Genomic DNA, 23455 nt, shown 5'->3' on the forward strand with positions numbered 1-23455 from the left:
AGATTATCCAGCCCATTGCCCAGCCTGGGAGTTGATTGTAGATCTCCTGATAGAAAAAGGGGATCTAATGTATTGATGTTTACACATGGTCCTAACCCCTTGCTGACCTTATACTGTATATATACGGTGACAAGGCAGCTATCCTGTGCAGAATCACGTACATGATTCTACACTTCAGGGTCTGGGGCATGCTACCAGCGACCCACTCCCACTGTGATTGGACACAGCAGGAGCCATTCAGCAAATCCTGCGGACTTGATGTCTGCCAGGACCCACCGATCGTTCCTGAGAGAAGCAGAATAGAGGTCTTCCCTGCTAAGCAGGAACACGTATCTCTGCCTTCCCACAGTAAGCACTTCCTCGGGACACATTTATCCCTTTGATCACCCCTGAGGTGAACCCTTCCCCTGCCAGTGTCATTAGTACAGTGACAGTGCATATTTTTTAGTGTCCGCCACAAAGTCACATCCCGCTATAAGTCACTGATTGGTGCCATTACTAGTAAAAAAAATAAATAAAAGTTCCATCCAAGAGTTTATCCAGCCTTTCCCTGATTTCCCCTAACAGAGGGGGAAATCAGGGAAAGGCTGGATAAACTCAACACAACCAAATCACCAGGCCCGGATGGCGTACATCCGAGAGTACTCAAGGAACTCAGTAAGGTTATATCCAGACCACTGTTCCTGATCTTTGCGGACAGTATTAGGACAGGAGATGTACCAGGGGAGTGGAGGAAAGCTAACGTGATTCTGATATTCAAAAAGGGTCAGAGGCATATACCGGGAAATTATAGGCCTGTCAGTCTGACATCAGTAGTACGTAAACTTCTGGAGGGGATGATAAGGGACTATATCGTAGAGTTTGCTAAGAACAACAGCATCATCAGTAGTAACCAGCACGGGTTTACAAATGGGCGTTCTTGTCAAACCAATCTCTTAACATTCTACGAGGAGGTGAGCTGTGAGCTAGATAGGGGCAGACCAGTGGATGTGGTGTACCTAGATTTTGCTAAGGCGTTTGATACAGTTCCCCATAAGCGCTTAATTTATAAAATAAGGTCTGCAGGTATCGACAGCAGGGTTTGCTCTTGGATACGGAACTGGCTAAAAGGGCGTATCCAAAGGGTGGTAATAAACAGCACATACTCAGACTGGTCTGAGGTAGTAAGCGGGGTCCCCCAAGGCTCAGTCCTAGGACCAACCTTGTTCAATTTATTCATAAACAGCATTGAGGACGGGATCAGTAGTTCAATATCAGTTTTTGCAGATGACACAAAATTAGGCAGGACAATAACAGCACAGCATGAAGCAGATATCCTACAGAATGACCTGGACAAAATAACGGAGTGGGCAAAGACATGGCAAATGAGGTTTAACGTGGAGAAATGTAAGGTTTTACACTTGGGGACTAGAAACATAAAAGCACAATACACGTTAGGAGGGGAACCCTTGGGAGAATCAAAAATGGAGAAGGATCTGGGAGTCTTGGTTGATGATAGACTAGGCAACAGCATGCAATGTCAAGCGGCAGCTGCCAAGGCTAGCAGAATATTAGCATGCATAAAGAAAGGGATGTATTCCAGAGATAAAACTATAATCCTTCCACTTTATAAAACTCTGGTCCGACCTCATCTGGAGTATTCGGTCCAGTTCTGGTCACCAGTCCTCAGAAGGGATGTGTTGGAGCTGGAGAGAGTCCAGAGAAGGGCAACTAAACTAATTAGGGGATTGGAGGACCTTGATTATTTAGAGCGTCTGCAATCGCTTGATTTATTCTCCCTGGAGAAGAGACGCCTGAGGGGGGACATGATAGCAATTTTTAAATATCTAAATGGGGATCTAGGCTTAGAAAAAAAGCTGTTCAGTCGAAGGGATTGCATGAGAACTCGGGGGCATACAATGCGATTAGAGGAGAAGCGTTTTAACCTCAGGCAACGTGGGGGGTTCGTTAATGTTAGGGCTACAAGATTGTGGAATTCTCTACCACATGAGGTGGTTTCTGCGGGTAGTATGGTGGCTTTCAAAAGACTCTTAGACGTACATCTCAAGGATCAGAACATTCAGGGGTATGCAAGATGATTACAGCCACACACATCTACACAGGTTGAACTGGATGGACTTTTGTCTTTATTCAACCTCACCAACTATGTAACTATGTAATAAAAATATCCCATAGTTTGTAGACACTATAATGTTTGCATAAACCAATCAATCCAGAAAAAAACAAACTAATCAATATAAGCTTATTGGGATTTTTTTTAACCAAAAATATGTAGCAGAATACATATTGGTCTAAACTTAATAAATTTGATTTTTTTACATTTTTTTTTATTATTATTATTATTATTATTATTGGATGTGTTTTATAGCAGAAAGTAAAAATCTATATATAAAAATAAAAAAAACTGTCTGAATTTTTTGTTTATAGCGAAAAATGTAAAACCACAGAGGTGATCAAAAAGGACATACATTTCATATACTGTAGGTACAGTATCTCATGACTGCACAATTTTCAGTTAAAGCAATGCAGTGCCATATCGCAAACAATGGCCTGGTCATGAGGGGGGGGGGGGTTAACCTTCCGGAGCTGAAATGGTTAATGTAATGCTATTGATTGTTAGCTCCATCTAGTGGCTGAGGTTTCCCAGGTGCTCTAAACATCAGTACAATAGGCATTGCTGTTTCTATATGAGTGCCTCCAACACATACAGATTTCAAAAAATACAAAATGTGTGTGTTTTATGTATTACACACAAGGATTTTATAATGTCTAATAGTTATTGAAATGCTATTTTAGCATTGGACATTAACAGCATCCAACAGTAGCGGAGCTAAAAACTAAAACTATTTTCTTTAGCATAGGAAGACTGTCAGATTTTTATTTCTGTGTACCTGTTGCAGATATTTCCTGTCTGTTGTCAGAAGGACAGGAAGTGAGGACACATTTCTCTAACAGAGCCCTGGATAGCTTCAAAATCCAACAGGAATTCTAATACTCCTCCACTCCACATAAAAACTTTTTGGCTTGAGATGCACAATAAACCAAAAGGTAATGCTTCCTAAACATACCTAAGCAACAAACAATTACCATTTTAAATATAACTTTACAATTTTTCAGTATTTTTATTTTCGATTTCATCTACAAAGGTAGTATTAAATTATACAAAAGAAAATGTAAGTGCATCATTGACATTTATTTTATTTGATACTTTAGTAATTTCTTGTTTGTTCCCAGTATTTTTACACATGCTAATGGATGCTATTAAGTGCTTGTTTCTTCTTAAGTTAGCCTCTAAAAGGTTTGTGGATTCCCATGTGTAATATTTCACACATTTTATGTATGGTATAAGCTATCTGATAAAACAACAGTGGGATATCCCATTAATTCTGGCAAGTGGGATTGCCAGGACCAACTAAAAGCATTGCTTTGCATGCTTTATTGGTCACCATTCACAAAAAGGGATAAATTGAACTTCCTACTGTGAACAATTTTGTTGAAAGTATGTGTCACAAAATTTCAGGAACTGAAACAATCTGTCATTTTTGAGATAGCAGAGTGTACATTTTAAAAGGCACATATTAATACACCTTGAATTACATATAAAGACGCTGATGGGATTCAAATTATAACTTGCCTAGAATGGTTTCTGTGAACATTTTGTTTCCCCGAATATCAATCATAGCTTATGGCATATAACTAAACAAAGACATCCAGCTGATTCTGCAATTCCCTGCAGATACTACCAATGCTTCATTATTTGCCAGTTTGGGAGGAAAAGAAAAGCACTTTTGAACCTCAAATAGAATCATTGTTCGTGTCATTTTATATTTTAATAAAAAATTGTTGGATATTAGAGGTTCCTACAGCAGAGCCAGAACACTATTCACATGGTGTTCATTTTTTGAGACACCAGTAAAATAACTGTAATTAAAACCATAGTTTGCCAAGCTAAAGGTAGACATCTCTGAATAGTATCCGCTATTAGTTGTATAATCTGATAAGTATCGTTTAATAATAAATCTAGGACACTATTGCTTTAGATGATTCTGTATTAAAGCAGTGATGTGACTGAATCATTTCTTCAACAAGTAAATTATCTGGGCAAGCTGACAACAGTATCACAGTGAAACTGATGTTCAGAAGCTTTAAATCTGAGGCTATGGTACACCATCTGAAAGAGTAAAATGCTTGCTTTTCAGAGGAAAAAAAGGGACACCAGGATCACATTCATGAGTGATGGAAAGTAGAGAAAACAAACACTGAAAAGTTGGTTTTAGGATACTGAAGTGGGAAAGCAAAGGGCCTCTATCATCAGACAGCGCTCGCAAAATAAACATTGGCTTGAATAATTTTCTGAGTTGCTGACTTTGAACAGGTATGCAGGTCAGAAAAGTCAGGGAAAAGGCATACTGTATGTTATCTGCATACTTGTCAGTGACTCCAAATATTAAAAAGCAAGAGGTTCAGGCTGACAACTAGAATTATATCAGAGGTGGTCATCAATGGCGAGCTCACATGTTTCTTCGAAAACAGGTTTTTTTTTAACTTATTTTCATTCTTTCCAAGAATAGCATGCTTCTAGATTGTTCTAGATGCATCCCTTAGCCTTAAATGGATAGATGCAAGTGTCTGTAAGGAGATTTCTGCATAAAACAGACTTTTACTTGCCAGTCAGGAGAGTGGAAAAGGTGAATAGAAAGGAAATAAAATTGCTCACATTGAGTCGTCGTTCAGTGTGGTGTACTGGAGACAAAATAACAGAACAGAGTGCACCAATATGGTGTAGCTACCTGGATAAAATATTGAATAAATGCACTCACAAATGGAAAAGAAAGCTAAACTTGCTCATCTGTGGCCCAGTGTGTTCCTTGCGTCTATTCTAGGAAACCACCAGCTATGGCCAGTGGCGAAGGTTAAGCTGAAGAGTGTCCACTGGGATCAACTCAGCAGGACCTGCTATTAAGGATGAGCTTCAGGTGAAACATAGGTTTCGACCCAAACTCTAGCTGTTCATAGTTTAGAAAAAGGGCAACATATGGGATTGTTTACCACCAAAGCAGCCATTACCAGTCATGCAGTGAGAAAAATGTGCTACGCTATGTTGTTGATTTTTAGATTTAAAAATAGATGCTGGGGGTCTAGTTCAAGTTAGAGCCTAGGGCAAATAATTTAAGATGGCGCACGTAAGTACAACAATTTCTAGGGCTTTTTTTCTGCTAATAAGTTACACTAGAATATGGATTTCTAAATTTAAAAGTGGAGGTTGAGGGTCCTGTTTAAATTGGGGCCTAGTGCAAATAATGTACGACTGCCCACATAGGCACAGCAATTTCTTGGACTTTTTTTCTGCAAATAAATGACACTGCAATCTAGATTTAAAAATAAATGTTGTTGGGGATGAAAATGACACCTAGTGAAAATAATGAACCCTGGACTTTTTCTCTGTGATTAAATGACATTTTAGTGTCAATTGCTATATTTTAAAATGGATTTTGGGGATCTTGTTCAAACTGGGGGCAAGTGCAAACAATTTAAAACTCTGCACACAGGCACTACAATATTTTTGGGGCTTTATTATGTGAATAAATCCATATTTTAAAATGGCTGTTGTGTGTCCTCTTAATTAAGGCCTAGTGCAAATAATTAGGTAAGACAACATTATTTTGGGGGGCTTTTTCAAGCAAACAAATGCTACTCTGCTGACATTTACATTTTAAAATGGCTAGTGAGGATCTGGTTTAAAATAGAGCCTAGTGCAAACTTTATGCACACACAGCTATTAGGGGCCAAGTTATTTCTGTATATGGAAATTTTGCTTCCTTAATTACAAACCCACCTGGTTGATCCCGTCTGTATGTTGTCTTATGTAGAGATACTCCTTCAGAACTGAGCACCCTCAACTTAGGTTATTAAAATGCAGCTTCTCAGTCACAAATTTACCTCACTTCTGGAAGACCCTCTCTTGCATAGCACATGAAGCAGAGTAGTCTAGTACCTCCAGTGTATGTGGTACCCCCTCTCACCAGTGGTTCAGCCAGGACACCCAAAAGTTAATAAATGTAATTACTTGTAAGCAATTTACAGCCTTGCTCTCTCCGCCACTGTCTTTATTTGACCTGGGCAGGAACAGACTAAAAGAAAAAAATAACCCAACATTTTTTCCTAACATTTGAAAAAGATATACTGTATAAGGCCTCTTTCACACGGCCGCTCCGTAGGTCCATATATCACCCCATCCGTTTGCGGGTGATATACGGACATAATGCTTGTCAATGGGATTGCGGATGTCAGCGGATGACCATCCGCTGACATCCGATTTGTGTCCTTTCAGTTCTGTTCCGTTTTTTGGAACGGAACAGAACCCTATTTTTCTTCCGTTTAAAAAACGGAACGGATGCAAAATCGGATGTCAGCGGTGTCATCCGCTGACATCCGCAATCCCCATAGACATACATTATGTCCGTATATCATCCGCAAACGGATGGGATGATATGCGGACATACGGAGCGGATGACAAATGTCATCCGTGTCCGTGAAAAAAGAAAAAGTGCCGGAGCGGAGGAAAAAAACGGAGCGGCAGTGTGAAAGAGGCTATAATGTTAATTTTACATTTTGTTCTAAACAAATAATATACAAAAAATATACTGTTGGCAAGAGGTAAAATGGTTGAGAGGGGCCAGTGTTTGGCTCTCAGCACTATCAAAGGTCATGTTTTTGCTTTTTCTAACTTTGTCTTAAAGTGTTGAATAAGTGTGAATAAAAAATTAGAAAATGTAAATATATGAACGCTAAAAAAATAGCAGCATACAAAGGCCAGCTTAGCCTGTGTCAGGAACAAGTGGCCCAACCAAAGCCAACTTGTGTGAGGATGGGAAGCCCTCGCGCTTTGTTGTTTCTCCTGCAACTATGCCTCTAGTGCAGTGGAGCCGGCCACCAGATTTCTTAAATCTAATGGTAGCTATGGAAAACAGGATGAAATAGAATGTGTTTTGGACCACACAGGGTGTGCTCCAAGAGGAACACCAGAGGGATTGCGTCACTAATCCCTGCCTCAACTCAACCTACCATTCTGGTTGTCTTTTCCAAGGGTTACAAAATGTTTTGCAAAATGAAGAGTCAGGAGTCGCCAACGTGTATGCTGTACCTGCCTTTCCTTCAGAGCACATGCGCCAGTGATGTCACTGGCTGAATTTAAGGTAAATATCTCCTAAACGGTACATGTTTAGGAGATATTTACAGTACCTATAGGTAAGCCTTATCATAGGCTTACCTATAGGTAAAAGTTGCAGAGAAGGGTTTGCTTCCTCTTTAAAAGAGAAGTATGGGTTTCTTTTTTTTTTTTTTTCTGATATTCATATTTACCTAGGTGGATGCAGCATCGGACTGATCCTCACTATTGCTTGAAGCTGCATATGTTGCATTGGATGTACTGTAGATGGTCAATATTGTTGGGGGGGAGGGTTGTAAAGTGAGGAATGAGGAGTGCAAACAGGGCAACAAAATAGCACCACATAACAGCTCTATGTGCTCTGGTCTTTTCACATTGCGTGCTCGAGGATCTTGTTCTGACAATGAGTAGGGGCCTTTGCTGCTGACCTCAGTGAGGTGCTGCTTTAACCAACTTCTTAATGTATTTTCTTAAGCATGTGGTACTTAAATACTGGTACTTTTACCAATGTTATTACACTGCAGGCAGCAGAGGCCCACATTGCAGATATCTTTTAATTTAATGCCTATTTAAGTGCTTGGGTACTGTCCTAATGCTAGTCTATTTTAACCAAAAAGGTCCAAACAATATTCAGGTCTTTCGTTTAAACATTTTTGGAACAATTTGGAGATACGGGGATGGGAGATGGGAATTGGAGAATGTGGGATTTCGGTTTAAAGTGTTTGGTGTACTTTGTTTTAATATTTTTTTAAACCTTTTGGAAATGCTGTGTGGTTCTGCAAAAAAATGAAGTTTACAAACTATACTATCAAACTGTTTTGCCTTTGGCCATTTCATTCTATGATTGAGGCTTAGGCTTTTTTTGGTTGTAATGTACAATTTCCTATAACTTTTAGATCTGTTGTGGCTGCTATTTCCGATGGTCAATTTATACCTGTTGCTGCTGTTAAAAAAAAAAAAAAAAAAAATAATAATCAGGTGTCATATCTACAACTACCTAAATAAGCATTTTTTTTCCTGATTATGATAATGAATCAGATTGGGATGCTGCTGCTGCTATTATAAACCAAGCAACAATGTAAAAACAAAATTAGACATGCAAATTATGTAATGCCAGCATGCAGCATCACTGATGCAGTCTGTAAAAACTGTAGTGTTAGATAGCACCACATACAGCTTATAGGCTTCTATCAAGCATATAACTGAAAGCATTAGTGTTTGTCCAATGTTGCCCTTGAAGTCACATAAAAAAATAGGAGCCCATCCCTACTAAGCAACACCTTTTAATAGTTTTTTACATCGCTGCATATCATCCTGGACAGTGCTTAGCTCCCCATGCTCTTTTTTTTACAATACCTTGCCTATTAGACTTGAAAATGGCCAGAATTAAATTTTCCAGATTCATCCCTAATTGACTTTAATAGGATTAGGTATAAAGTTAACATTTTCCAGAATTTAAAATAAAGAATGGTCCAAAAATCGAACCCAGGCTCATGCACTCAACACTACATGCTATTACACTAAGCAGAGCGTGGCCTTCAGTGGCCAAAAGGAGGTGGTGGTTTTCCCACATCCAAGGTGAAACCTTCACTGGTTCACAAGGCTATCCATCTTTTACAGCACGTTACACTTTTATTTAGGGTGCAAAATGTGATTTGGTTCCAAGTGGACCCCTCCTCCCCCTGCAGCTGCACTTGTATTCCATTGACTAAAAGTCCCATCTGCCACGAAGGACAGACTTCTAAAAAAATTATAAGTGCAGTAATAACTGCATGTGTAGCCCATTGGCACTTCCTCCAGCTAAATAACTGGAAGTCCGTAAATCAGTATGGGCAGGGAGCTGGAGGAATAGTTTGCAGGATCATTAATAGTGGGTGCAATGCTTTACAGGCTCATAAGATTTTTCCTGTAAATATATATATATATTTTTCACTCTTTGTTATATTGCAGCCATTTGCTAAAATCATTTAAGTTCATTCTTCCTCATGAATGTACACATAGCACCCCATACTGACAGAAAAACACAGAATTGTTGACATTGTTGCAGATTTATTAAAAAAGAAAAACTGAAATATCACATGGTCCTAAGTATTCAGACCCTTTGCTGTGACACTCATATATTTAACTCAGGTGCTTTCCATTTCTTCTGATCATCCTTGAGATGGTTCTACACCTTCATTTGAGTCCAGCTGTGTTTGATTATACTGATTGGACTTGATTAGGAAAGCCACACACCTGTCTATATAAGACCTTCCAGATCACAATGCATGTCAGAGCAAATGAGAATCATGAGGTCAAAGGAACTGCCTGAAGAGCTCAGAGACAGAATTGTGGCAAGGCACAGATCTGGCTAAGGTTACAAAAAGATTTCTGCTGCACTTAAGGTTCCTAAGAGCACAGTGGCCTCCATAATCCTCAAATGGAAGACGTTTGGGACGACCAGAACCCTTCCTAGAGCTGGCCGTCCAGCCAAACTGAGCTATCGGGGGAGAAGAGCCTTGGTGAGAGAGGTAAAGAAGAACCCAAAGATCACTGTGGCTGAGCTCCAGAGATGCAGTCAGGAGATGGGAGAAAGTTGTAGAAAGTCAACCATCACTGCAGCCCTCCACCAGTCGGGGCTTTATGGCAGAGTGGCCCGACGGAAGCCTCTCCTCAGTGTAAGACACATGAAAGCCCGCATGGAGTTTGCTAAAAAAAACACCTGAAGGACTCCAAGATGGTGAGAAATAAGATTCTCTGGTCTGATGAGACCAAAATAGAACTTTTTGGCCTTAATTCTAAGCGGTATGTGTGGAGAAAACCAGGCACTGCTCATCACCTGTCCAATACAGTCCCAACAGTGAAGCATGGTGGTGGCAGCATCATGCTGTGGGGGTGTTTTTCAGCTGCAGGGACAGGACGACTGGTTGCAATCGAGGGAAAGATGAATGCGGCCAAGTACAGGGATATCCTGGACAAAAACCTTCTCCAGAGTGCTCTGGACCTCAGACTGGGCCGAAGGTTTACCTTCCAACAAGACAATGACCCTAAGCACACAGCTAAAATAACGAAGGAGTGGCTTCACAACAACTCCGTGACTGTTCTTGAATGGCCCAGCCAGAGCCCTGACTTAAACCCAATTGAGCATCTCTGGAGAGACCTAAAAATGGCTGTCCACCAACGTTTACCATTAAACCTGACAGAACTGGAGAAGATCTGCAAGGAGGAATGGCAGAGGATCCCCAAATCCAGGTGTGAAAGACTTGTTGCATCTTTCCCAAAAAGACTCCTGGCTGTATTAGATCAAAAGGGGGCTTCTACTAAATACTGAGCAAAGGGTCTGAATACTTAGGACCATGTGATATTTCAGTTTTTCTTTTTTAATAAATCTGCAACAATGTCAACAATTCTGTGTTTTTCTGTCAGTATGGGGTGCTATGTGTACATTGATGGGGAAGAAGAATGAACTTAAATGATTTTAGCAAATGGCTGCAATATAACAAAGAGTGAAAAATTTAAGGGGGTCTGAATACTTTTCGTACCCACTGTACATTTATTTGTTTTTAAAGGTAGACTTAGTCTTTAAATAGTCTAGTTGGGGTGGGTATTTGCTCAGGGTATTGCAAGATTACATGAATCTAGGGACTCTGTACCTCCTCACTGGGCAGATTGATAGCAGCTGGAGCCACTGGCTCCCACTCATGTCAATCTAAAGCTATGATGAGGGAGTGGGGACCTTCAATAGACACAGACAGGGTGGCTCAGGAGCGAACCTACACAAGTACCCCCAAAGAAAATAGCTTTCTATGTGGATACTCGGTGGGGGGAGGAGCCAGGAGCGCCAGTGGGGGAGCTGAGAAGAGAAGGAGTGGGGTTGCTCTGTGCAAAACCATTGCACAGAGCAGGTAAATATATGTTTATTTTAATTTAAAAAAGGGAAGCCTTAATATCACTTTAAAGCATAACTAAAAGCAAAACGTTTTTTGGTTTTACATAGGTAGGAAAAAGATTAGACCTGTCAGGTTTTTATTGCTGTATGTGTCCCTGTTAGGGAGAGTTACCCTCTTTATCAGTCGTATTTAACATTAGTGCGGAAAATGAAAGTAAAAGCAAAGCCCACATTTTGGGTTGTCCCCAGAACAAACATAGTGGGGATATTTTCCAGTGGGGACCCTTGTTCCAGTGGCCCTGGTGACAGGGAAAGGAATACACATTTCAGGTCTGGATTTATTCTACACTGGCATTATTATCTACTGGTATATACAAGTACAGGGCAAGTATTTTTCTATTTTTTTCCAAAGTTTTTCTCTGTATACTACACTATGGTACACTTTTGCTTTTTGAATTCTTCTAAACCTGGCACATCAGAGACTGTTGGGGGAGCCATTACAACTTTCAGGAGTGCAAGTAAAGTGTGATCAGTAACTTTTACCTATAGGGAAGCCTATATTAAGGTAAATATCTCCTAAATGGGCGCTGTTTAGGAGATATTTACATTACATGCTGCCAGTGACATCAATGACTGGTGCATGCGCTCTGAAGGAATAACCAACCGTACTTTCCTTCAGAGCCCTGTGCCATAACCGGCGGCTCCTGTGCGCATGCGTGGGAGTGACGTCTTCGCAGCTCCGGGCAGTCACAGAGCCAGAGTCCGCAAACCCCGGAAGCAAGATGGGAGCCCCTGCTGCGCTGACATCTCGGCGCTGGAAGAGTTACGGTTTAAGGTAAGTTTCACATATTGTGCTAGTGCTAGCACATTATGACATTACCTTGCAGGGTAAGAAAAAAACATCCAGCGGTTTAATTGTAGACCTTTAAGTTTAAGGTCAATACCTTCTTGTGAATTATTTAGTGCATACATGTGGAGTGAAGCATGGTGTTTCATGGTTTTATGCAAATCAGCATAAAATGCATGAAGGAGTAAGAATAGATTACAAGAACAAAATAATGTATATTCACTGAGGACTATTACTTTGCATTTGTGGAGTGGAGCCCAGTGTTCATGACTACATGCAGGCTAGCAAGATTGTATGAAGAAGCACTGATTGTTTACATAGAGCACTCGGGGGCTGTTTGTATGTCATTTTTAAACCTTAAAGTGATTATAAAATCTCTTTTTTTTTAAAAACGAAAATAACAAACATGTTATACTTACCTGCTCTGTGCAGTTGGTTTTGCAGAGTGGCCCGGATCCTCCTCTTCTCTAGACCCTCTTTTGTGCTCCTGGCCCCTCCCTCCTGTTGATTGCCCCCACAGCAAGCAGCTTGCTATGGGATCACCCGAGCTGAGTCACAGCTCCCTGTGTCCATTCAGACATAGATACGCGACCCGGCCCCCCCTCTCATCTGATTGGCTGACTGACTTTAACAACAGCGGGAGCCAATCGCGCCATGCTGCTGTCTCAGCCAATGAGGAGGGGAGTTCCTGGCAGCTGAGACAATCCTGCAACATCGCTGGATAAAGATGGGCTCAGGTAAGTATTAGGGGGGCTGAGGGAGGCTGCTGCACACTTTTTTTTTTATCTTAATGCATAAAATGCATTAGGATAAGAAAAAAAACCTTCTTCCTTTACAATCCCTTTAAGTTTTTTCTTTGAGCATCACTCTTGCATTATAACATATGGTTTTATTTTTATACACTGGGGGGAGGGGGGGGGTTTGGTCAAACTGGTGTACACAGAATCTGGTGCAGCTGTACACATTAACCAATCAGCTTCTAGATTGTATTGCCAAAGCGTAATTGGAAGCTGATTGGTTACTAAGCAAAGCTGCTCCAGATCCTGTGTGTTCCAGTTTTAGTAAATCTCTCCCACTGTTTAATTTATTAGTAGAGCAGAGCAGTTTTTTTATTATAAATCAAATGCTACCTGAAAAATTCCATGAAGGAAAACCCATAGCCATGTTGTTCTGCTATTCCAGCACATACAACGTTTGCTGATGCCCCGATCAACGTTCCATTTCCTATATAGAAAAATAAAAAAAAAAAATACAAAAATATTCATTAAGAGGGTTTCTGTTTTATGTAGGCAGACATAAAAAATGTTTTTCCCCGAAGGTATCCATTGCAACCAGGTTTCTTTTTCTGTCTAAGAGTCCATTAGAGATATCTTACCTTACTTCACCCAGTGACACCTGTACAAAATATGCATGATGTGGTTGTCACAAACACTAGAAGAACAGGCAGTAATAAAAAAATTAGCAGACATTCAAACACTTTCCCACAAAAAAAATGTATTTTCGGTGTTCAGTTGAACAAACATTCCATTGCTTACTGTCTTACAGAAATGTGGTGATAAGATCTGAAGACCTATAACTGAGCAGAGAGAATGGGGAAGTAACACTGCACACAGTGCCACCTTCATTTCACCCAAAATACACAAGTTGGTAACAGAACAGTTAGATTTAATTAAGTCTGTAACAGAGAGGTGTACATTGAGAAAATAAAAGTCCAGCTTAAGGCCCCTTTCACACTGATGCACCGATCAGGTCCACCTGTCAAGTTTTTTGGACCATCCATTGCTTTCTATGGAGTGGCGAATGTCAGCAGACATGTGTCCCCTGACACCTGATGACATACGATCCTGTCCGCTAAAAACAGATGGATGGGGATCCGTTCCCCATCCATCTGGCAGATCATATTGGACGACATTCGGATAGAAAGACAGAAAAGTCAATTTCCATCCAACAGCCAAGTAGAGAACAGTGGGCTGTGTCTGCATAGCAGAGTAGACACAGACCTGTCATCCGCCTGCTTGGCAGGGATCAGTGGAGAGATCCCCTGCTGAGCAGGTGGATCTGCTGGCAGACTCTGCCAGTGTGAAAGGGGCCTAAACACATTTACATAACACAGTTCATTTGGATGGCATGCAGATAGGGAACATAGAGCCTGCAAAGCCTCCTAATGCAGTGCTATTGCAAATAGCCTGTCATAATCCTGTATGTTCAGCATATACTCATCTTGTTCTGTAGACTGAACTTTAGTACACCTCAAGCCCTCAACTCTATCCATAATCCATAACTCCTGTTGTAGAGATCCCAACATAAAAAGTGGGTATACTGGAAAACACGTTGTTGCTGCATTGCTGTACAGACGTTTATTCGATTTTCCTCTGTGAAGCTTCCGGGCCGAGGGGACTAGACGACTTCATACCCGGGTGTAAAATGACTGAACCAGAAGTGAACCCCAAAGCCTATCCATTGGTCGATGCTCAACTTACAAAGACTCTTCTAGATCTGGTACAGCAGGCTTCCAATTACAAGCAGCTTCGCAAAGGAGCCAATGAAGCTACAAAAACATTAAACAGAGGAATTGCAGAGTTCATTGTAATGGCAGCTGATGCAGAACCACTTGAAATCATTCTTCACCTTCCTCTTCTCTGCGAGGATAAGAATGACCCCTATGTCTTTGTGTGCTCTAAGCAAGCATTGGGAAGAGCCTGTGGTGTCTCAAGACCAGTTGTTGCATGTGCAGTTACTATTAAGGAAGGTTCCCAGTTAAAACCCCAGATTCAAAGTGTCCAGCAAGCTATAGAGAGACTGCTGGTGTAATCCCCCCAATGAAATGACAGATGGCACAGTGCAGTGTTATGCAGTGTACATTTTTTTTTTGCTTATGTATTACGAATTCCAAAAGGAGTACCTAGATTAACAGCGACTCCTTTAAAACCTCCCTGACTGTTTTCTGTCGTGGTAACATATTTATGCTTACAACTGAATGTTAAAAAAATGTAAAGTATTTTGGCTTTTAAAGAAAGGAAAATGCTTAAAGAAAAATTTCAGGAAATCTCTTTGCTCATGAATGCTATCTTGTATTATATGTATTTTTTTAAATAAAAATCTACATGTAAAAAAAAAAAAGTGGGTATACTAATGTATATGAAAATGATCACTTAATCGATAAGCATGCCTATATTATAAACTCCAGGAGGCTAATGGAATACTTTTGTTGTCTAAAATGATTTACGTATTCCATTTATCTTATTTGGTCTATAGTGAATCATTATTTCATTATATTTAATAATATGTTGGCTATCAGGTTGTGAAACGCTCTCATTCAGAAATATAGAAATATAGATATAGTTATACAAATTCAATTGCCATTACGGTGTGTCTGCTGAGAATCATAAAACACCCTCCAGCACCAACAGCACACTCCTCTGACCTTTTTATTGGTTATGTTAATTATGTAAACTCCCCCTTCAGAGACCTAAAAAGATGGATACGTTTGCAGCTCTGTAGCTCTTACCAGTGGAAACTGAAGGAATGCCAAGAGTCTTTTATGACAGCCAGGGACTCTGATATATCAAATTGAACTAATTTGTACAGAACCATAAGAATTGCTCATTTTTACTTTAATCATGTTTTATTTATTAGAACATAGTGCAATGCCCTAATATAACAGAAATGAAAAAAATAAATAAATAAATACCAGTGTGAACAATAAGGAGTGATAAATATGTGAAAATAACAATCTCATAAATACACTCACCCTGCGCTAAAATGAATAAGAAGGCACAATAATAAAATCAATAATACCGACTTGACGTCAAAGCAGCTGCTATAAAAGAAATGATCAACTGCAAAAAGGTGTCCGATAATATTAAAAGGCAAAGTAATATATTCAAACACTAGCAGCGCTATAAAAACGAACTGAAGAATAAAATCCAAAGTCCTTAAATTGATATTTCCAGGTCATGTGGTAGGTTGGTTAGACACAATCCTTTATCCCGGGCTCTCTGTGGAAGTCGGAGGACGAAACGCGTCAGACCCGCTGTGCGCGGTCGCATAAGGACATCTACATACACGCCGGAGCTCTTTCCAGATTGTACAAGGTTTGGTACAGAGTGATCCAGCGGATTTTACATTTCTACTCAATGCCTTCACTATATGCTACCTCCTGTAAGTAGACATCCTGAGGGGAGAGGGGCTACAGTTTGTTGTTTTTTGTGTTTAATAAACGTCATTGGCGGAATTACACTATTGTTGCCCCACTCTGTTCACTTACATGGTCTGTTGGCAACGCAGGAGATTGTACAGCTAATAGAGGAAAAGTGGTCCAGTGTCCAATGCTGTAATCTAGTGGTGGAGTCCCTTGAAGGATCTTGATTCACCATCCTCTGGTGAGTTTTAAGAATAGGGGGGGTGCACAAAGTGGTGGTGGAAATCTGGTGCTACGGTCAGGACCCCTCACACCCTTCCTGGGATAAAGGATTGTGTCTAACCAACCTACCACATGACCTGGAAATATCAATTTAAGGACTTTGGATTTTATTCTTCAGTTCGTTTTTATAGCGCTGCTAGTGTTTGAATATATTACTTTGCCTTTATATTATCGGACACCTTTTTGCAGTAAATAAATACCAGTGATGAAATTAATTTCATAACCATCAAAAGGAGCATGTGTTGAGGGCAAAAAGAGAGATATAGTTGCCTCTCAAACACTATTTAGGAAATGCCTCAACAAGAACCTTTAGCCTCGATTCACATTACTGCGGCTGCGGCGTTCGCATGTAATGTCGGAGCGCACTGCTCCTTCATTACATGAGATCGGCTGTGCAGTGCGAGTTTAGCCATACACTTTGTATGGCTAAATTCGCACCGCACCCGCAGCAAACACGCACAGGACCCTTTTTGGCAGCCGCATCAGGATCGGATCGCACTGCGGTTCACACTTGTGCGATCCGATCCTGTGCGAACTGCAAGATCGCACTGCGATATGCGATCAAACTGGGGGTGTCGTTAAGATTACATTGACACCCCCAGCGTATCGCATATGGCAGTGTGAACTGCCGGGGGTGCGTTTGCGATGCGGGAACAGGCTGCGGATTCGCAGCCTTCCCGCATCGCATAAGTGTGAACCGGGGCTCAAAGCAGAATTTTAAGGCATTTTTTAAAGAATGCTACAAATTTAAACAGACTGATGGCAACTTTTTAAACATACCATGTTCAGGGTTGGGAGAATCTAAAGATTGGGTTTATTTTAATTAGGAACTTTGTGTGTTATCTGCCTGGTTATGCTGTGTGAGAAATTTGTGTAATCACAAGATTGGCTGTTAAAGAATTGCATATTATTTGGCAGATAAAACAGCAAACAATATTTTAAGAGAGCTTTATGTTGTTTGCCCAAAGTTATACTTTAATGTTTCGTATACTATGAAATATACAGTATATTGTGGAAAAATCTGTGTTAATTTGAAGGTCTGCAGGTCAGCAATCACAAATAAAATAAAAAATAAAAAATGGTTCCAAGATAAAAAAAATATCAAGATGAAAAAAAAAAAAAAGACTCAGTATGATATACCCATCTTTGAAGCTGCACATTGAACACAACAGTGCGTATGGAATATTGAATTCTGTGCATTACTGTTAAAATGATTACACAGACTTTGTCCTTTTGTTTTATAACTACAGTACATCAAATTACCAATGACCCAGGTTTTGTATAGCCTCAAGGATAGGCACTGTACATTGAGAAAAGCCAGTGCTTAGTCGATGACTGCCTTGGAAAGATATCTCTCTAAATGTTATCAAATGCACTGAGGATGAAATGATGCATCTATAAAAGTAATGTCAGTACTGAGCAATCATGATTCATCATGTAAAAAATGTTTCTATTGCTAGAAAATAATTTTCAAATATTACCAAATACCACAGAATAAGCTCATCTAACATTCTAGCCTACTCTCCTGTAGATGTTTTATTAAAAACTATGTTGCGTTGCCTCTTTAAATATATATTAGAAACAAAACCACATTAAACAATGCTATATGGGTTTATTTACTAAAAGCAAATCTACTGTGCACTGCAAGTGCACTCGGAAGTCAGTCGCTGTAGATCTAAGGGGGACATGCAAGGAAAACAAAAAAACTGCATTTTTGCTTGCACATGATTGGATGATCGAAATCAGCAGAGCTTCGCCTCATTTTATATCTTCCCATCAGATCTACAGTGACTGCACTCCAAAGTTCACTTGCAGTGCACTTCCTAGTGCACAGTGGGTTTGCATTTAGTAAATCAAGCCCTCAGTGCCGGTTCACACTAGTGCGGCTGCGGCGATCGCATGTAATGTCGGAGCGCACTGCTCCTTCATTACATGTGATCGGCTGTGCGGTGCGAGTTCAGCCATACACTTTGTATGGCTAAATTTGCACCGCACCCGCAGCAAAGACGCACAGGACCCTTTTTTGCAGCCGCATCAGGATCGGATCGCACAGTGGTTCACACTTGTGCGATCCGATCCTTTGCGAACTGTAAGATCGCATTGCAATATGCGATCAAACTGGGGGTGTCGTTAAGATTACATTGACACCCCCAGCGTATCGCATATGGCAGTGTGAACTGCCAGGGGTGCCTTTGCGATGCTCGAACAGGCTGCGAATTTGCAGCCTTCCCGCATCGCATAAGTGTGAACCGGGGCTTAGTGTGACACTTTCCCCTTAAACAGTTCAAATTTTGTTTTGTGTTATGCCTTTAAATCAGCACAAAAGAAATTATTGTACATTTCCAAAATATCAGCCCGACACTCCTTGTGACGAAACACATCGGTTGGAGCTTAACTTGCAAAAATCATTATGCCTGCAGGAAGGAGCAGAGTGGAGTTAAATCCTTATCGTTTTGCTTGCGAGTACCCTTAATTTTAATAAATATAGCAAATTTGCTATGTGGTTTCATGTGTTTCCCCTTCATGATCTTTGCAGCATATATACAGTATATTGCTGAGGTGAATTGTGGCTTTTGCTGGATTGCTACAGAACTGACTTACTTGCTAATCAGTGATGTTGCTATATTATCCATATGTACTAATGACCTCAGTTAAAAGGGGTCATGTGCTTCTACTAAGAAACTTGAATGTGTGCTAGTGGTGGAACATTTAGGCTGGCATTTTTAAGTGTTTTTTTACAAATCTTACACTGGTTATTAACTGAATCTAAACTTTAACCACTTCCTGCAAATGTACGTACCTGTGCATCTTTGAGTTACAGTGATTTTACCAGGTTCACAGCAGCAGCTGCTACCTAGTATATTTTTAGAGTCAGTGATGCTATCCAATGTAAAAGTGATCTGACTGGCTATGCAGCCACCTAATATCTTTTACAGGTGGAAAAAGAGGGTCCCCCACCACCCGCCACCTTTACAGGATACTCCTATTTCACCAGAGAGCCCAGGACTGATGTGGTTGGGTCAACACACCATAGAGATGAAGGATGGACTTCCATTGCCCAATTATCTCTATGGTGTATGGAACTGAGGATTTTGTCAAAGATTTTAAACAACAATTAAAAATGTAAAGCTCTCTATCCCTTCATGCTCACACAAAAATGTGAACTCCTACGTCGGTCCTGCATGCATATAGTGCCTTGCGAAAGTATTCGGCCCATTTGAACTTTGCGACCTTTTGCCACATTTCAGGCTTCAAACAAAGATATAAAACTGTAATTTCTTGTGAAGAATCAACAACAACTGTGACACAATCATGAAGTGGAACGAAATTTATTGGATATTTCAAACTTTTTTAACAAATAAAAAACGGAAAAATTGGGCATGCAAAATTATTCAGTCCCCTTAAGTTAATACTTTGTAGCGCCACCTTTTGCTGCGATTACAGCTGTAAGTCGCTTGGGGTAGATCTCTATCAGTTTTGCACATCGAGAGACTGAAATTTTTGTCCATTCCTCCTTGCAAAACAGCTCGAGCTCAGTGAGGTTGGATGGAGAGCGTTTGTGAACAGCAGTTTTCAGTTCTTTCCACAGATTCTCGATAGGATTCAGGTCTGGACTTTGACTTGGCCATTCTAACACCTGGATATGTTTATTTGTGAACCATTCCATTGTAGATTTTGCTTTATGTTTTGGATCATTGTCTTTTTGGAAGACAAATCTCCGTCCCAGTCTCAGGTCTTTTGCAGACTCCATCAGGTTTTCTTCCAGAATGGTCCTGTATTTGACTCCATCCATCTTCCCTGTCCCTGCTGAAGAAAAGCAGGCCCAAACCATGATGCTGCCACCACCATGTTTGACGGTGGGGATGGTGTGTTCAGGGTGATGAGCTGTGTTGCTTTTACGCCAAAACATAACGTTTTGCATTGTTGCCAAAAAGTTTGATTTTGGTTTCATCTGACCAGAGCACCTTCTTCCACATGTTTGGTGTGTCTCCCAGGTGGCTTGTGGCAAACTTTAAATGACACTTTTTATGGATATCTTTAAGAAATGGCTTTCTTCTTGCCTCTCTTCCATAAAGGCCAGATTTGTGCAGAATACGACTAATTGTTGTCCTATGGACAGAGTCTCCCACCTCAGCTGTAGATCTCTGCAGTTCATCCAGAGTGATCATGGGCCTCTTGGCTGCATCTCTGATCAGTCTTCTCCTTGTATGAGCTGAAAGTTTAGAGGGACGGCCAGGTCTATGTAGATTTGCAGTGGTCTGTTACTCCTTCCATTTCAATATTATCGCTTGCACAGTGCTCCTTGGGATGTTTAAAGCTTGGGAAATCTTTTTGTATCCAAATCCGGCTTTAAACTTCTCCACAACAGTATCTCGGACCTGCCTGGTGTGTTCCTTGTTCTTCATGATGCTCTCTGCGCTTTAAACAGACCTCTGAGACTATCACAGTGCAGGTGCATTTATACGGAGACTTGATTACACACAGGTGGATTCTATTTATCATCATTAGTCATTTAGGTCAACAGTGGATCATTCAGAGATCCTCACTGAACTTCTGGAGAGAGTTTGCTGCACTGAAAGTAAAGGGGCTGAATAATTTTGCACGCCCAATTTTTCAGTTTTTTATTTGTTAACAAAGTTTGAAATATCCAATAAATTTCGTTCCACTTCACGATTGTGTCCCACTTGTCGTTGATTCTTCACAAAAAATTACAGTTTTATATCTTTATGTTTGAAGCCTGAAATGTGGCAAAAGGTCGCAAAGTTCAAGGGGGCAGAATACTTTCGCAAGGCACTGTATGTAAAGGGTGATCACACCACACGTGAGATATTACTACGAATGTTAGAGCAAGAGCAATAATTCAAGCACCAGACCTTCCGTTTAAATCTAAACTGGTAACCTGTGAAAGGCTTTTAAAGCCTGACCTATGGAGATTTTTTAGGTACCCCAAGTTTGCTGCCATTACATAGGCATGTGCAATTTTAAAGCGTAACATCTTAGTATCTATTCACAAGGTGTAACATCTTTTATATTTTACAAAACAATTGGATTTTGTACTGTGTTGGTGTGCACTAAAATTCATTAAAATGTATTATTTCTGAAAACTTGCATTTAATAAACCACTGCACAAGTATCATGTAACAAACAGTTGTAACCACCATTATTTTCTCCAGGGCTTTTGCTTTCAGAAAATATAGTCAGGTCCATAAATATTGGGGCATCAACACAATTCTAATCTTTTTGGCTCTATACACCACCACAATGGATTTGAAATGAAACAAACAAGATGTGCTTTAACTGCAGACTTTTAGCTTTAATTTGAGGTTATTTACATCCAAATAAGGTGAACGGTGTAGGAATTACAAAAGTTTGTATATGTGCCTCACACTTTTTAAAGGACCAAAAGTAATGGGACAGATTAACAATCATAAATCAAACTTTCACTTTTTAATACTTGGTTGCAAATCCTTTGCAGTCAATTACAGCCTGAAGTCTGGAACGCATAGACATCACCAGATGCTGGGTTTCATCCCTGGTGATGCTCTGCCAGGCCTCTACTGCATCTGTCTTCAGTTCCTGCTTGTTCTCGGGGCATTTTCCCTTCAGTTTTGTCTTCAGCAAGTGAAATGTATGCTCAATCGGATTCAGGTCAGGTGATTGACTTGGCCATTGCATAACATTCCACTGCTTTCCTTTAAAAAACTCTTTGGTTGCTTTCACAGTATGCTTCGGGTCATTGTCCATCTGCACTGTGAAGTGCCATCCAATGAGTTCTGAAGCATTTGGCTGAATATGAGCAGATAACCTTGCCTGAAACACTTCAGAATTCATCCTGCTTCTTTTGTCAGCAGTCACATCATCAATAAATACAAGAGAACCAGTTCCATTGGCAGCCATACATACCCACGCCATGACACTACCACCACCATGCTTCACTGATCAGGTGGTATGCTTTGGATCGTGAGCAGTTCCTTTGCTTCTCCATACTCTTCTCTTCCCAGCACTCTGGTACAAGTTGATCTTGGTCTCATCTGTCCATAGGATGTTGTTCCAGAACTGTGAAGGCTTTTTTAGATGTTGTTTGGCAAACTCTAATCTGACCTTCCTGTTTTTGAGGCTCACCAATGGTTTACATCTTGTGGGGGAACCCTCTGTATTCACTCTGGTGAAGTCTTCTCTTCATTGTTGACTTTGACATACATACACCTACCTCCTGGAGAGTGTTCTTGATCTGGCCAACTGTTGTGAAGGGTGTTTTCTTCACCAGGAAGAGAACTCTTCGGTCATCCACCACAGCTGCTTTACGTGGTCTTCCGGGTCTTTTGGTGTTGCTGAGCTCAGTGGTGCCTTCTTTCTTTTTAAGGATGTTCCAAACAAGTTGATTTGGCCACACCTATTGTTTTTGCTATCTCTCTGATGGGTTTGTTTGTTTTTTTAGCCTAATGATGGCTTGCTTCACTGATAGTGACAGCTCTTTGGATCTCATATTGAGAGTTGACAGCAACATATTCCAAATGCAAATAGCACACTTTAAATGAACTCTGGACCTTTTATCTGCTCCTTATAAATGGGATAATGAGGGAATACCAAACACCTGGCCATGGAACAGATGAGCAGCCAATTGTCCCATTACTTTTGGTCCTTTAAAAAGTGGGAGGCACATATACAAACTGTTGTAATTCCTACACTTTTCACCTGATTTGGATGTAAATACCCGCAGTTAAAGCACATCATGTTTGTTTCATTTCAAATCTATTGTGGTGGTGTATAGAGCCAAAAAGATTAGAATGGTGTAGATGAAGGACTTCCGGTTCCGGCGCCGTATGAGGACGGAGTGACTCACATCGGCTCCGTCAAACCCCGCATAAAAAATCTGCCTCACCCGCTCGCTAAGACCGGCCTCCGCCACCCACTCCTCCGGTGAGCTGCGCCGCACTCCCCCGCTCTCATGGACCGCTTCTTGGTGCACGGAGGCACCGGTAATCCCGCGCCGCTGCAGCAGGATATCCATCCACAGGCTGCTCCTCAGACTGCAACCAATATGGCCGCCGCTTCCACAGTGACAGGCACGGCCCCACTACTCACTACACCAATACCCTCCTCGGACATGGACCCTCAATATCATTTGATGGCACAAGCGGTGGCTGC

At 40.8% G+C, this 23455-nt stretch overlaps 2 protein-coding genes across 3 annotated transcripts in view; one reads left to right on the forward strand and one right to left on the reverse strand.

Annotated features, from left to right (window-relative positions):
• OCA2 (OCA2 melanosomal transmembrane protein) overlaps positions 1-23455 on the reverse strand; it is a 524044-nt gene that overhangs the window by 47836 nt on the left and 452753 nt on the right. For both annotated transcript variants that reach the window (XM_082246739.1, XM_082246738.1), the window contains one exon: positions 13014-13107. In XM_082246739.1, the coding sequence (XP_082102865.1) occupies positions 13014-13107 (94 nt within the window). The remainder of the gene's footprint in view (positions 1-13013; positions 13108-23455) is intronic.
• On the forward strand, positions 14227-14748 carry LOC309546974 (NHP2-like protein 1). The gene has a single exon (XM_082246740.1). The coding sequence runs from the start codon at positions 14308-14310 to the stop codon at positions 14692-14694; it is 387 nt and encodes a 128-aa protein (XP_082102866.1). The 5' UTR covers positions 14227-14307; the 3' UTR covers positions 14695-14748.

The sequence above is a fragment of the Pelophylax lessonae genome (assembly GCF_965119305.1).
Source record: "Pelophylax lessonae genome assembly, chromosome: 2".
Taxonomy (NCBI): domain Eukaryota; kingdom Metazoa; phylum Chordata; class Amphibia; order Anura; family Ranidae; genus Pelophylax; species Pelophylax lessonae.